At 63.4% G+C, this 12,732-nt stretch overlaps 2 protein-coding genes across 10 annotated transcripts in view; both read right to left on the bottom strand.

The window, feature by feature from the left end:
• Positions 1 to 1,554: 1,554 nt before the first annotated feature.
• Positions 1,555 to 9,251, bottom strand: LOC100443250 (sushi domain-containing protein 2). 2 transcript variants are annotated; one of them, XM_024239801.3, is made up of 15 exons: positions 9,090 to 9,251; positions 7,420 to 7,630; positions 7,032 to 7,183; positions 6,368 to 6,535; positions 5,721 to 5,895; positions 5,366 to 5,567; positions 5,090 to 5,175; positions 4,730 to 4,998; positions 4,501 to 4,644; positions 4,245 to 4,403; positions 3,175 to 3,423; positions 2,782 to 3,054; positions 2,475 to 2,651; positions 2,283 to 2,385; positions 1,555 to 2,198 (listed from the first exon to the last, which is right to left on the bottom strand). In XM_024239801.3, exons 1-15 carry the CDS (start codon positions 9,163 to 9,165, stop codon positions 2,174 to 2,176), a joined length of 2,469 nt encoding a protein of 822 aa, XP_024095569.3. In that variant the 5' UTR covers positions 9,166 to 9,251; the 3' UTR covers positions 1,555 to 2,173. The 2 variants fall into 2 exon arrangements, with proteins under 2 accessions (XP_024095569.3, XP_054399124.2); XM_054543149.2 differs by having other exon boundaries at positions 7,420 to 9,177.
• A 2,820-nt stretch (positions 9,252 to 12,071) lies between these two features.
• LOC100440309 (calcineurin-binding protein cabin-1) overlaps positions 12,072 to 12,732 on the bottom strand; it is a 171,814-nt gene continuing 171,153 nt past the window's right edge. For all 8 annotated transcript variants that reach the window (XM_002830920.6, XM_054543154.2, XM_054543153.2 and 5 more), the window contains one exon: positions 12,072 to 12,648. In XM_002830920.6, the coding sequence (XP_002830966.4) occupies positions 12,505 to 12,648 (144 nt within the window). In that variant the 3' untranslated portion in view covers positions 12,072 to 12,504. The remainder of the gene's footprint in view (positions 12,649 to 12,732) is intronic.

Consider the following 12,732-nt stretch of genomic DNA (forward strand, 5'->3'; position numbering starts at 1 on the left):
AACCCCTGTCCAACCAATCACAGCTCAGAGAATCCAACCTGTTTCTTGACCTCAGTTCAGGGGTTGCTCTTGTCTGGGACACCCTCTAGTGGACCTGATGAGCTGCCAAGCTGCCCCTGCCTCTCTTGGGCCCCCTGGAAACCTGTGCCCGCTCCCTCATGTCCAGGCCTTGACCCGGAAACTGGCCTCTCACCCACTGACACGTGGCCGGCCCAGGCCTGGCGTGGCACAGGGGTGCGCTGGGGATTCAGACAGTGGGAGGGGAGCCCTGCCTTACCTCATCTGTAGGGAGGAAAGTACCTGCCCAGCCAGCCAAGGAGCTGACCCTCAGCCCCACCATGCCTAGAGGTGCAAACCCAGGGGAATGGGGAAGCAACAGAGTGAGCTCTAGAAAGACAGGAGGCCAGACCCCGCTCCCCTCTGCTAGCCTCCCACCACCCCTGCCCTGCAACCCTCTCAGCTCGGTTCCCGCACACGTGCCCCATCATGCACATTCACCTCCTCCAGGAAGGCCTCAGATGAGACCTGCCTCTGCCTCCCCAGCTCTCCCATTCACCAAGGGCAAGGCTGAGCAGGTGAGAGGCCTGGACTCCCACCCCACAGTCAGTGCCTGCTGAATGACATGGGGCGACCTGTGCAACCTCTTCAACACTCCTGAGATGAGGGGATGACCCAGGTGAGGGGAGGCAGAGGGTGGGCTGTGCGCAGACCTTGGCTGCGGTTGTGACCAAGTTGGCTGATCCACCTGCAGGGCTGGGATGGGCTGACCGCCCTCCTGACCTCCCGCCACCCCGGCTCGCTGTTCCTATCCTCTGCTGCCCCCATGTGGCCACTCCCAGAACTGCAGGCCACACTGAGGCCGCTCAACTCCCCACCCAGTGTTCTCTACCCGGCCCCCAACTTCCAGCCTCACCCTCTCCAGCACTTTCTCTGAGACCTAAGGGGCAAACCTGACCAATGCTACCCTGCCTGAGTCCCCATTCAGGACCCTCTCCACAAAGGTTGATGGGCCCTGGTCATCCTCCAGCTGCCTCTGGGATTGTGCCTCCATGCCGGGCCCCACAGGAAGTGCCGAGGAGGAGCTGCCTCAGGTGGGCCACGGTGGCCTGAGACCTGGGCTCTGTGCCCAGATTCTGGACATTCCTGGGCTAAGGAGCCCGGGCGCTGGTCTCCTGAGGACTTGGAGCTGATCCTGCCCGTGACTGCGCCCAGCCAAGGAGCCGAGGCTGCAGGACAGTGCTTGCCAGAGCGCGCCAGGGCGTGGTGAGGGGGTGGCACCTCTGCTGGGGGAGGGGTTGTCCCTCTCCATCTCCTGAGTGACCCAAGTGAGCCCTGTGCTGTGTTGGTGACCTCCCCCCGCCACGAGGTGGCCACAGTTCTCCATCCCACTGCATACATGGAGAGAGAGCCTGGGGAGGGAGCATCCCCGGCAAACTGGGTGTGGAGGAAGCAGGCAGGGCTCAGACCTGCCTCACTCTGGATACGGTTGGTGGTGACCCCCCGAGGCAGTCATGGAACTCTCCAGAACCAGGGTGCAACCTGAACACCAGGAGACCAGGGAAGGAAACGAGGCGCTTGTTTTCTCCTTGCACACCATGGAGGCTGTTCCTGAGTGACCTTCTAGAAGAGTTCGAAATTACAAGTCTGGAGTCCCAAGGGAGGTCTCTGCCACTGGGGGTCTCGCTGTCTGCTTTGGGGTTCTGGGGCCTCTCCTTACCCCATCTGGGGTCCCAAGATGGGCCCAGGGGTCCAGGAACCAAGGCAGCACTGCACTGGTGCCCGCATGGTCGGGGAGCAGGCCTCCGTAGATCAGGGGTCAGGGGCCCCGGCGTCAGGCTCTGGGGAGTGAGGTATTGGAATCTGAGGCTCAGGTGTGGGAGTGTCAGGGCTCAGGACACAGGTATTAGAATCCCAGGGTATGAAGTTTCAGGTCTGGGGAATTAGAGCCGTGAGTATTTGGGGAACAGCACGGAGCGCTGCTAGCACAGGGCTTGGGTGTTGGAACACTGGGCCTCCTGCCTGGGGTCTGAGATGACAGAGTAGGGGGTTAAACGCCCAGGTATCAAGTGTCCAGGTCCCACCAGGTGTCTGGTCCTGGGGATGCGGGAGTCGCAGGACTGGGCTGCCTGTTCTGAGGAGTCTTGGCCTGGGGCTCACAGCCAAGCTGCTCCCATCAGGGCTGTGCACCCCAGAAGTGCCTGCAACAGAAACGCAGTTAGAAGTAGGCTCGGCAGTCCCACCTGCTGCCCCGGGGTCTCGGGAGAGGGGCTGGGGGGTCTCACATGTTGCCCTTCCTGCGGCTCAGCAGCACATAGACGAGTGCAACCGCCGCCACCACCGCGAGGCCCCCAAAGATGATGCCCAACAGCACCGCGTAGCTGCGTCCTGGTGAGGGAGCGAGTGTCAGTGAGGGGGCCCTCTGGGGTGGTGAGTGGGGACAGGTGCAGGCAGGTGTATGAGCAGGGTGTCCTCACCTGGCTGGCACTTCGGGGTGGGTGAGGACCAGGTGCCGTCAGCCTGGCAGGTGCTGGTCTCTGCCCCGGCCAGGCTGTAGCCATTGTCACAGTGGAAATAGATGGTGGAACCCGCCAGGTACCTGTTGCCCTCCTTTTGTCCGTTGGGAGGTGGGGCCAGCCAGCCACAGGACACCACTGGGATGGGGGCAGAGTGCAGACAACAGGCCTGAGCTGCCATGCATGCACACATCTGGCCACCCCAGGGGGTCCTCTCCCAGGACAAGGTGCCCACCTCCCCCGCCCGCCCCTACCTGCCCGCCCTCACCTGGCTGCAGGCTCCGCATGCGACGCTGGTGCAGCTGGTGGGCCACCCGAGTGGCATTGCCCGTGCTCAGGCTCCCAGTGGCTGCCACATCGAAGTTGCAGAAATGATCGTCCCCACATAGTTTGGCTGCCTCTTGTGCCTGGCTGGGGTTGAGGATGGTCTCACTGGGGAAGAGGGGCTCGAAGGTGGGGTCATGCTTGGGTTGGTACAGGAAGTTGTGGACCAGGAACCAGGAGTCGTAGGTGAGCAGGGAGGACGCGTTGTGCACGGCCCCTGGAAGATACATGACCGGGGCCTGGCTGGGCATGGCTCCCCTTCGTCCCCAAGCCCTGCCCGTGCTGTGTTTCCAGTCCCCCACACCCCGTCTGCCCCATATACTCCATGGTCACTCACAGTCGGCCCCAAACAGGAACAGCTCCCGGGGACTGGTGCCCAGGGGCAGGACGCGCCCGCTGCGCAGGGTGAAGTCATCAGTGGGGTCGTTGTTCAGTGTCCCGAGGAGGCCATGGGTGTGGGTGAGGAAGTTCTCAGGCAGCAGGACGGACACACTCAGGAACGGGCCCTGCACGCTGACCTCCAGGCCAGCCCCTGATGCCAGCATGATGGAGACCCTGTCCCCGGCAGCCACTGATAGGAACATTCCTGGGCACAAGGGGGACAGGTCAGGGTCACCCGCTGTGGGCATCGTGTCCCCTCCCGCAGCCCTGGGACAGGGTGTTCAGCACCCAGGGGCTGTGGGTGAGGGCACCTGCAGGGGAAGGGAGGGCGTTCCCAGGGCCAATTCTGCTGACCATGACCCTCTGCCACCCCTGCCATGCTTGCGGTGGAACCCCCAGCGGCACCTGAGGTGCAGCCCCTGCAGTGAACCCCCCATGTTGAGATGCACGTGTGGGTCTCTCTGGCCTTGGCTGCAGCAGCCACACCCGCCTGGACACATCCCGAGGGTCCCTGAACACTCAGTGCTGACAGGCCCCTCCCAGGTCCCCACCCATCCCAACCAGGAATCATTTCATTTACTCAGTTCCCTGAGGCAAGGGGTTCGGATGCAGGAGCTACCGCTTGCCAGGGGCATCCTTAACCATGCAGGGCTGGCGACCTTGCAGTGGTTTTTGAGGACTGAGGGAGTGACAGGAGCACAGGAGTGGCTCTGTGCAGGCCAGCGGTGAACGCACAGGAGTGGCTCTGTGCAGGCCAGCGGTGAACATTACCAGGGTGAGTTCCCTCCAGACGGCTCCCGGGATCCTCCGTAGGGAGGACATGTCCCACCGTCCCGGCCTCTTGGCTTTTGACCAGGTTGGTATGATGTGGGCACCTCGGTGGGTGTGAAGGCCTGAGGTCGGACCACCCAGGCCTCTAACCAGGGCTGGGAGAGGCATGAAGGCCCAGGGCTTCCCCTCAGTCTCCCCGCAGGAATGGGGAGGAGGTGAGGGCAGCCCACAGCCTCGCGTGGCTGGACTACTCACCTTTCAGGTCCATCCAGCTCTGCTCGGTGAAGCTCAGCACCTCCTGGTTCAGCAGCACCTCCAGACCTCTGGTCCTGTTGGCCAGCCTGACCTCCACCACATCTGAGTTGCCCTCCTGGACGGCCACTGCAGTCAGCCCAGTGCCGCGGGTCTCTGTGCCTGTGGTGGTGGGAGCAGAACGGGTGCCACTTGGCTCCAGCCTCCCACCCTGGATCTACCCCATGCCACCCAGAGCAGCCCCTAGCCCTGGCCTCACCGTTGGACATCGTCCCAGGCTGGGCCCGCGCCTGCACCCTCAGGTCAGTCAGCGCTGCCTCCAGCAGCACGTACTCTCCGCGCCCATTGAATGTGAAGTTGGTGCCATCGAAGGTCACGAAGTGTGGGTCTCCGAAGGCGGAGGCTGGGGTGAGAGTGGAGGGTCACGTGGGGTACACCCCAGCCCAGCCCGATCTTTCCCAGGGTCTGGGGCACAGGATGGCACCCACCCAGTCGCGGGGGCCGGTAGTTGCGACAGTCATTTGAGGGCCGCCGTTGCATGTAGCGGGGGCAGTCGGGTGCCCAGAGGCAGCAGTAATAGAAGCTGAGGACATCGTAGAGCCAGTGGGACATGCTGGGCACTCGGGGTGGCGTGCGGAACGGGGGTGCGCCCCAGTCATGGCCGCGGTCGGGAGTGCTGCCGCCGCTGGAGTCAGCCGTCAGGAGCTGCGTCCCATCCGCTGTGTAGCAGCACTGCTGACCTGAGCCGTACCGGGGGCTGCGGGAGCCAGTGGGTCAGGGCCAGGCCACTGTTGGGAGCCCGCCCCTGACCCCACAATCCCCACCCCGGCCCCGGCCTGGGGGCTCACCTGGCCTGCACAGAGCGCACACAGTGCACGGCCCCGGGGTGGTAGGTGCACACGCTGCCCTGCTCCATGTCACAGCCGTAGTCTGTCTGCAGAGCAGCAGGTGGCTGTCACCCAGTGGCCTCGGGTTCTGTCATCCCCTCCCTGAGGCCAACCCCGCAGGAGCCCTGAGACCCCAGCCCCACCCTCCAGGACACCTCTGTCTGCCTCCCCTGGTGCTGTCCTCAGTAGAGAGGCTACCCTCTCATCCCCTCTCCTGGGCCCTGATGGGAGGCTCACGAAGAAGCGGCCGGAGTCAGCCCGGGCCTGGGTCAGGGTGCAGGGGCAGTCCGGCAGCTCCTCCAGGAAATTGGGCAGCTGCTCCTCCAGCTCCTCCCAGGCCTGGCACTGAGTTCGTGCCCAGGACACAGGGTCCTCTCGGAAGTCATCGCTCAGGTGCCAGGCCAGTGCGTGGTCATTGGTCCAGAGCGCCTGCACATCCCTGTGGAGGCAGTGATGCTGGAGCTGGGCCAGGCCACACCATCCCATGGTCGCCCCACTCTCCCCACCCCCGGCCTGGGCTGCCCAGGCAAGCACGATGGGCCTCAGGCGGCCGGGCCCTCCACCCATCACCTGCGCCTCCACGCCTTCTTACTTCTGCCCTGCGTAATTTTTGCTGTCGATGATCCGAAGTGCACCCACTCGCCATCTCTGGTAGCTGGGAGGAGCAGATTTTGGGGTGAAGGTGAAAGAGCCGGAGTTGGGGATGTGTGTGGCCAGGGGGTACAGGTACGACCACTTTGCAGTCCACTCCTGTGAGTAGGGCATTCCTGAGGGAGAGGAGGCCTGGTTAGCCCTGGGGCTCCTTCGAGGCCTGGCCCCAGGCCTTGGCACCTACAGCAGCCTGACAGATGGGTGGATGGACCACAAGGCGGTCCCCTTAGGAGGGTCTGTTCTAGCAGGGACCCTGGCTTGGGTGACCACCACCTCCTGCCACACTCCAGGATCCCTGTCCCTGCTGGAAGCTGGGCCCAGGGCCATGCCAGCCGTGCAGGGGTTCCTCATGAGCCTCCTCCCCGGGAGCCAGTCCCCATGCAGCTGCCCCCTCCCACCTGCCTGACCCCCCTGGCCTGCCCTTCCCTCCATCCGAATCCCCAATCTCCGCCTGGAATTCCCTTCCCTCCTCAGCCCCACCTGGAAGCTCCCCTCCTGCCCCCCCCCCCCCCACAGCTGGGACTCCCTTTCTCCCACCTCTGGCGGCCCAAAACTCTGGATGCCACCCCAGCCCTCAGCTGGCCCCACCTGTCTCCTCGTAGCCCCACAGCTCGATGGTGACGGTCTGCGTGGGCAGTGACTTGACATGCCAGGTCAGGCTGAGGTTGCCCAAGGTGTTGGCGGTGCCGTAGTATTGCCAACGCGTCTCGTTCACCAACTCACTCTTCTCCATCATTGACACTTTGTTGGGGTGCACTGGGCAGGGGAGGTGAGGGGTGAGTGAGCGCCTGGGCCCAGAGGGTGTAGGGAGGAGGCCCTGAGGCTTCAAGGGCTGTGGGAGCCTCCAGGGCCAATCCATGGCAGCAGCTGGGTGATGGTCTCTCCGGCCCTCACAGCAGAAAAGGACACTGAGGCCAGAGAGGCAGGGGCCTGCCCTCCCTCCACTGCCCACACCTCTAGCCTCTACCTGGCTTCTCCCCTGCCCTGGCGTGGCGGAGCTCAGTGGATAGGCACTGGCCCACCTCTCTAGGGACCCCTGCAGCTCCCACTCATTCTGGGCTGGGATCGCTGTCTGGATGCCAGGGAGTGGAGAGGAGCTGAAGGAACTCTCGCAGGCGGGCAGGCCTCCCAAAGGACTGGTTCAGCCAGAGTGGCAGGGCACGGACGGGCCAAGTCTCCGTGTGCATAGATTAGCGCCTGGAAAGTCCCGGTGGGGGCAGGCTGTGGGCAGGGAGGAGGGCTGAGGGCTCACCAGCCAGCCAGGTGCCCGCACGAGGGAAGGAGTGGCCGTTGTCCAGTGAGATGGTGAAGGGGATGCGGCCGCTCTCATAGAGCAGAGGTGACACACAGTGCACTTGCCCGGAGGAGTCCACATGGCCGAGGGTCTGGATGCTGTCCTTAAACCTGTGGGCGCGATGGTGGTAGGAGGGGCTGGGTTATTGCAGGCTGAGCCTCTCGACGGTCTGGGCCCCCAACCTCCCTGGGGAACCCATCCAGCCAGCTGTCCCTGTGCCCTCCTGCCTGTCCTGGGTCCGAGGGGCTCTACTCAGCCAGTCAGTGGGTCTGAGCCCTCAGCATGCGCAGGGATGGGGGCGTGGGGCCCCAGTGCCCGGCCTCCTGGGCCTCCCGGGCCTCCCAACCTGCAGATAACACTGGCGTCTGTGGGGCTGGACATCTTGAAGTGCCGCACCACAAAGTCCTTGCCGCCCATCATGGAGCCTGAGTAGGGCAAGATCTCCAGGCAGAAGTCCCGGAAATCCAAGCAGCAGGTGCCAAGGCCGGAGCACGTCGGGTGGCAGGAACACGGCCCGTCCAGGGTGCCACAGCGCATGGAGCAGCTCTCTTGGGCATCTGGAGGAGAGGATGCTGAGGGCCTGGCCCGGCGGGTGCTGGACTGGCTGCCCCACGTGCAGGGCCTGTCTCTGTTTCTCCCACAGCCCATTACACAGCAGCATCCCCAGGAGAACGCTGGCCGGGAACTGCACAGGCCACCACGTGGACACGGTAGAAAGCCACAGGGCCCGTGGGGATGGAATGAATCTTAGCACAGACCATCTGGCCGTTGCCCTGACTGACGGGCTAGAATGCAGCGAGAAGAGGCAAAAGGCTGCATCCGCTCAGCCCTGCAGGGTCAGGAGAAGCCCCTGGGCACGACTGCCCTTCAGCCACCAAGTCCTCTATCCCACAGGCGGGGGTCCTCAGAGGGCCATGGTAGCTGGAGCCCTCGACCTCTCTTGGCTCCCCAGGGTGTCTGTGAACAGCACGCCTTCTGGGGGCCCTGAAGCCTGCAGAAGAACCCCTCTTGCTTGCCTGGACTGGGGTGGGTGATATGGCTGCCAAGAGTCTCATTCGAGGCCTGGTAGGGAATGGTGCAGGGTCTGAACTTGACCCTTCTCACTCTCCCAGGGGCTGCAATTGAGACCCCAAAGACAGCTCCGCCCTCAGGGCAGAAGGCCAGGGCTGCTCCCCTCCTTTCTGGGGAGAGGAGGGACATTTCAAGCAGGGGTCCCAGCAGTGGGGAAAGGGAAGTGGGATGCACACCGCGAGGGGCTGTGGGTGCTGGGCCCAGAGCTTCTCCTATGGGCCATAAGACCGGCGGCAAGGCCATATTTCCAGGGACTGGCATGAAGGAAGGGTTGCAGGGAGGGACTGGGGCGGGTGCGTGCACCCAGGCCGGAATTGCACTTCCCTGGCCCTTCCCCATCCCCCATCAAAAGAGGCCAGTCGAGGGCCAGGCCTGGGCCTGAGCCACCCCGCTGGCCCCACTTCACCAAGTGCAGTGCCTGGCCCTTAAGAGCAACAATAAATATGTATTGGCCAAGGATGTGGTGGCGCACAGGGGTCGGGGGAGGAGGCCGAGAGATGCTTGCAAGTGAGGTAAGTTGCAGGAGGGCGGATGGGAAATGGGGTGCGGGGCCGGGGGCGGCCTGGGGCCAGTGTCCTGGTTCTGGAGTTCGGGGCTTTCCCTAGACTTTCCTGGATTCAGCCCCATCCTGATGAGGACCCATAATCCTGGCTTCCCGTCCGGGATCCCGCCCTGTCAGGGCTGGGGACACAGGCTGAGGCCTCTGCTGGTCTCCCCCGCCTCCCTCCTAGCTATCAGCGGGTTTAGGGTGGGCCCGGCTCAGACTTCCCATCCCCATGGGCTGCCCCTCCACATGGACCCTCAGAATTTCTTCCCGTCACCCCTAGCACAGCCACAGATGGCCTGACAGATGGACAGAGGCTGAGCCCAGAGGGACGTCGGCCCAGGCCTGGCTGCAGACAGATGCACAGACAGATGGGGGCACAGAAGGGCAGGGAGGCATACCTGCTGTGGGTCCGGGGCCCGGGCCGGGGGCTGTCACCAGCAGCAGCAGGGCCCAGGGCAGGAGGGCTGACTTCATGGTGCAGCCTGTGTCTGCAGCCAGCAGTGCAGTGGCTCTGAGGCAAAGCGGCCAGACAAGCTCACTCCCTGCTGGCCTGGCCCCGCCTGCTCTGCACTCTGCGGCACCGCCCCGCCCCGCCCCTCCCCGCCCCTCCCCACCCGGTCCCCTCTCAAAGTCCACAGGTGCCTGCGTGGACCAGCAAGGCCCAAGTTGCCCCGTTAGCACATTCCTGGCCCGCAGGCCTGGGTCGGCCCTGGGACCCTGTGGGAGGGTGAGGAGGCCGGAGCCTCCAGCTGCAGGACCTTTGGCAGGCGATGAGCCGGATGTCCAGAGGCCGAAGCTCAGACCCCGGGTCCCAGCCCCGCCTTGTATGCAGGGCGTGCCGGGCGGGGCTGAAGCAGAGGATGGGATGCGCAGGGTGAATAAGGCAGGGCTGTTTTAGCTCCAGGCAGGATTCCAGCCTCTGTGGCCCTGACATTGACCTCCATCTCTAGCCCTCATCTTCCTGCAGGAAGGAGGTGCGCCCAACTCATCCTCGGGGGGAGGCGGGAGCTGTTTGGGTCAGACACAGGCTGAGCCCTGGGGCCGAGGCAGCTCTGCAGGGGTCTCCTCTGGAGGGAGGAAGAAGGAAGGGGAGAGAAGGTACCCAAGCCCAGCGGGGGGCCCGGAAGGGAGACAGGGCCCATCCCTGGGCTCCAGAGATGCCACCACCCTGGGGAGCCTTGGCTCTCCCAGCCACACCTAATCCTGCCACTCAGAGTTTGCATAATTTAATCAGTGTTCATCTCCCTTCTTGAGCAGATGAGGAAACTGAAGCTCAGATTCAGACAGACGAGGCCGAGCCAGGCCCTTGGTGGCTTCTGGGAGCCCCTGCAGCCAGGGCGGGTGGTAAGGGCTGTAGCCTGGGACTGGTCACTTGGGCCCTGCCACCTGGGCTGGACGTCCAGACAGGCGGGTGGTCCTCTCCCAGCTGCAGCTTCTCTAGGTGTCCAAAAGGGACTCTTGCCACACTTGCAGGGAGTCAGAGCTGGCCCCAGGGCATGAGCTTAGGCCATCTGGTCTGTGATCTGCCCCAGCGCTTGCTGTCAGGCCAGCCCATTGTTCCCCGGCCTGTTCTGTCTCTTGCCTGGGTGGTGCCTGCTGGGAACCACAGGGTGTTGGCAGCCACCTGTGGCTCCAGAGAGGTGGCCCCTACTGAAAGTGTTAGAGGCGTGTGCTGGGGGACTTGGCTCCTGAGTCCCCACACAGAGCTGCTCCAGGGAAGCCACACCCGCATTTGATGTCTTCCCACCTCCCAAAGACATTTGGTGAGAGGCCCCCAAGATCTTCAGCTTCTCAGGGACTGTTTCCAGAGGGGAGAAAGTCCCTTAACCCACAATGGCACTCAGGGCACCTCTGCAGGTGAGTGTCCTGTAAGTGGACGCTCAGGTGCTGAGCCAGGGAGAGCCTGTCTCCTGGCCCCAGGCTGGCGAGGACACTCATCCCAGGCCCAGGGCTGAGGTTGCTCCCTACAGCACTGTATGCAGGGGAGGGTCCGAGGTGTCCGTCCTCCTGTAGGTGAGGCTCCAGGGAGGGGTGCTGGGGGATTGGCTGAGACAGTTTCCGGCAACTGGAGGAGGGAAGAGCTGCTGCTTCCTGTTTCTGGCCTGGGCACTGTTGCTGCGTGTGTCTGGAGACGATGGAAGTGCAGTAGGGGATAGGTGTGCAGTCTGGGGAGCTCCATACCCCAGGCCCTGCAGGGAGGGGGCGTCAGCTGAGTAACTCGGGCTGGCTTATCTCAGCCCCCCGAAAGGCGGGTTCAGCCAGACCCATCTGGGGCCGCCAATTCTCTGGTTCCAAAAGGGCGGTGCCCAGCCCTTTACACCTTTCTTCCTGGGTGGTGGGCATGTCCAGCCCATGAGGGGCACAGGGCAGTGAGGAGGGTCCCCATCTCCATCCTGGACAGTGAGCCTGCTCCATGGGAGGTCCCAGGGCCAGGAGGGCCCCTGCGGTGCTGGGAGGGGAAGAGAGTTGTGAAGGGTGCCAGCTCTCGGGGCTTAATGCTCTGTGGGACCTGCCTTAAAATCCTTAATCATTTTTGGTCAGACACGGTGGCTCAGGCCTGTAATCCCAGCACTTTGGGAGGCCAAGGTGGGTGGATCACTTGAGGTCAGGAGTTCGAGACCAGCCTGGGCAACATGGTGAAACTCCATCTATACTAAAAATACAAAACTTAGCTGGGCGTGTTGGCGTGTGCCTGTAGTCTCAGCTACTCGGGAGGCTGAGGCAGGAGAATTGCTTGAATCCGGAAGGCGGAGGTTGCAGTGAGCTGAGATCGTGCCACTGCAGATTGTGCCACTGCACTCCAGCCTGGGAGACAGAGTGAGACTCCACAACAACAACAACAACAACAACAAAAAAAAAAAAAAAAAAAATTCCTTAATCCTTTTTGAACAAGGAGCTCCATATTTGCGTCTTGCACTGAGCCCCACAGCTATTCTGTGACTGGCCCCATTAGGGCGACTGTGATGGGAGTAAGTACCCTCCCTGCTGGCCCCATCCCCCCTTTCCCTCCCTGACAGCCCCCTCCTCCCAGTCTCTCAGCAGCCCCAGCCCTGCCTGCCCTCCCACCGTACAGCCTCCCACCCACTGGCACCCAGGTGAGTTCTGGGGATGCACCTAACGCCCCTTTGAAGTCTGGCTCCAGCTGCACTAGAGGCGTCTGCCCAGCCCAGCCCCGAGTCGGCTCTCTCCTTACAACATTGGGCACCCCCAGCCGCTGCTTTGGTTGCCTGGCTGGTCCCTGAGATGCTGGAGAAGGAGGGGGGCTGCTGGGCCCTGCCCTATGGACTACGGCAGTAAAGGCCCAGAATCCCTGGGGACAGCAACCCTCTGCCTGAGACTCTGCCAGATTGCCCCCTAGAGGTGAGCAAAGAGGCAAAGACAACTGTTCCATCTTTATTAGAAAAGCAACCAAAAAAAGGGTGAGGGGCGAGCCTGGCCCTAAAGGACCCCTCCACTGTGACAGAGGCAGAGCCGGCTCATCCCGGCGTCGAGGGGTGGACATGGCCAGCTGGGTGTGGGCAGATTTACAAAGTCAACATTTCATAGAAAAGGATGCCGCCTGGCGTGCAGATGGCGACCAATCCACCTTCACATGGCTAAGGCGGGCCCCTCCGCCTCTGGGCTCCCATGCGGTGTGGACAGCCTGACCTGGGTACAGGGAGGATGCCATGAGGAGGTGGGCTGGGCAGGCCTGGGGGCTGTGTGGGGAGTGGCATCCATGTGGGCCTCTGGTCCTGCCCAGGGTCCAGGCATAGGGGGCATTCCAGGCCTGGCTGGTCCCATGGGGCGTGGCGGTGCGGCTGCAGTGGCCCCTCAAATGTCCATGTAGTCATCGTCCTCGTCTGTCTCGCTCTCCAGCGACGACTCCTGGCTGGATGTCTCCAGGACCTCCAGGGCCGGCTGGCATAGGCTCTCCTTCCTCACATTGGCAGCAGACTGGGCAGAGAGGATGGCTGACTGCAGAGATGGCCGGGCGGGGCACTGGTCAGGGATGGCTGGGCTCTGCCCCAAGCCCCTCTGCCACCTTCACCCCTGCCCCAG

The sequence above is a fragment of the Pongo abelii genome, chromosome 23 (assembly GCF_028885655.2).
Source record: "Pongo abelii isolate AG06213 chromosome 23, NHGRI_mPonAbe1-v2.0_pri, whole genome shotgun sequence".
In the NCBI taxonomy this organism is placed as follows: domain Eukaryota; kingdom Metazoa; phylum Chordata; class Mammalia; order Primates; family Hominidae; genus Pongo; species Pongo abelii.

Bases quoted from the DNA above. Each gene is read 5' to 3' on its own strand.
- LOC100443250 (XM_054543149.2), bottom strand. From the start codon at position 7,721: ATGGGCTGTGGGAGAAACAGAGACAGGCCCTGCACGTGGGGCAGCCAG. The intron at 5,176-5,365 runs GTGAGCCTCCCA...GCTGCTCTGCAG, and splicing joins CTGACTCCGGCCGCTTCTTC to ACAGACTACGGCTGTGACAT. The intron at 3,055-3,174 runs GTGAGTGACCAT...TGTATCTTCCAG, and splicing joins GTTCCTGTTTGGGGCCGACT to GGGCCGTGCACAACGCGTCC.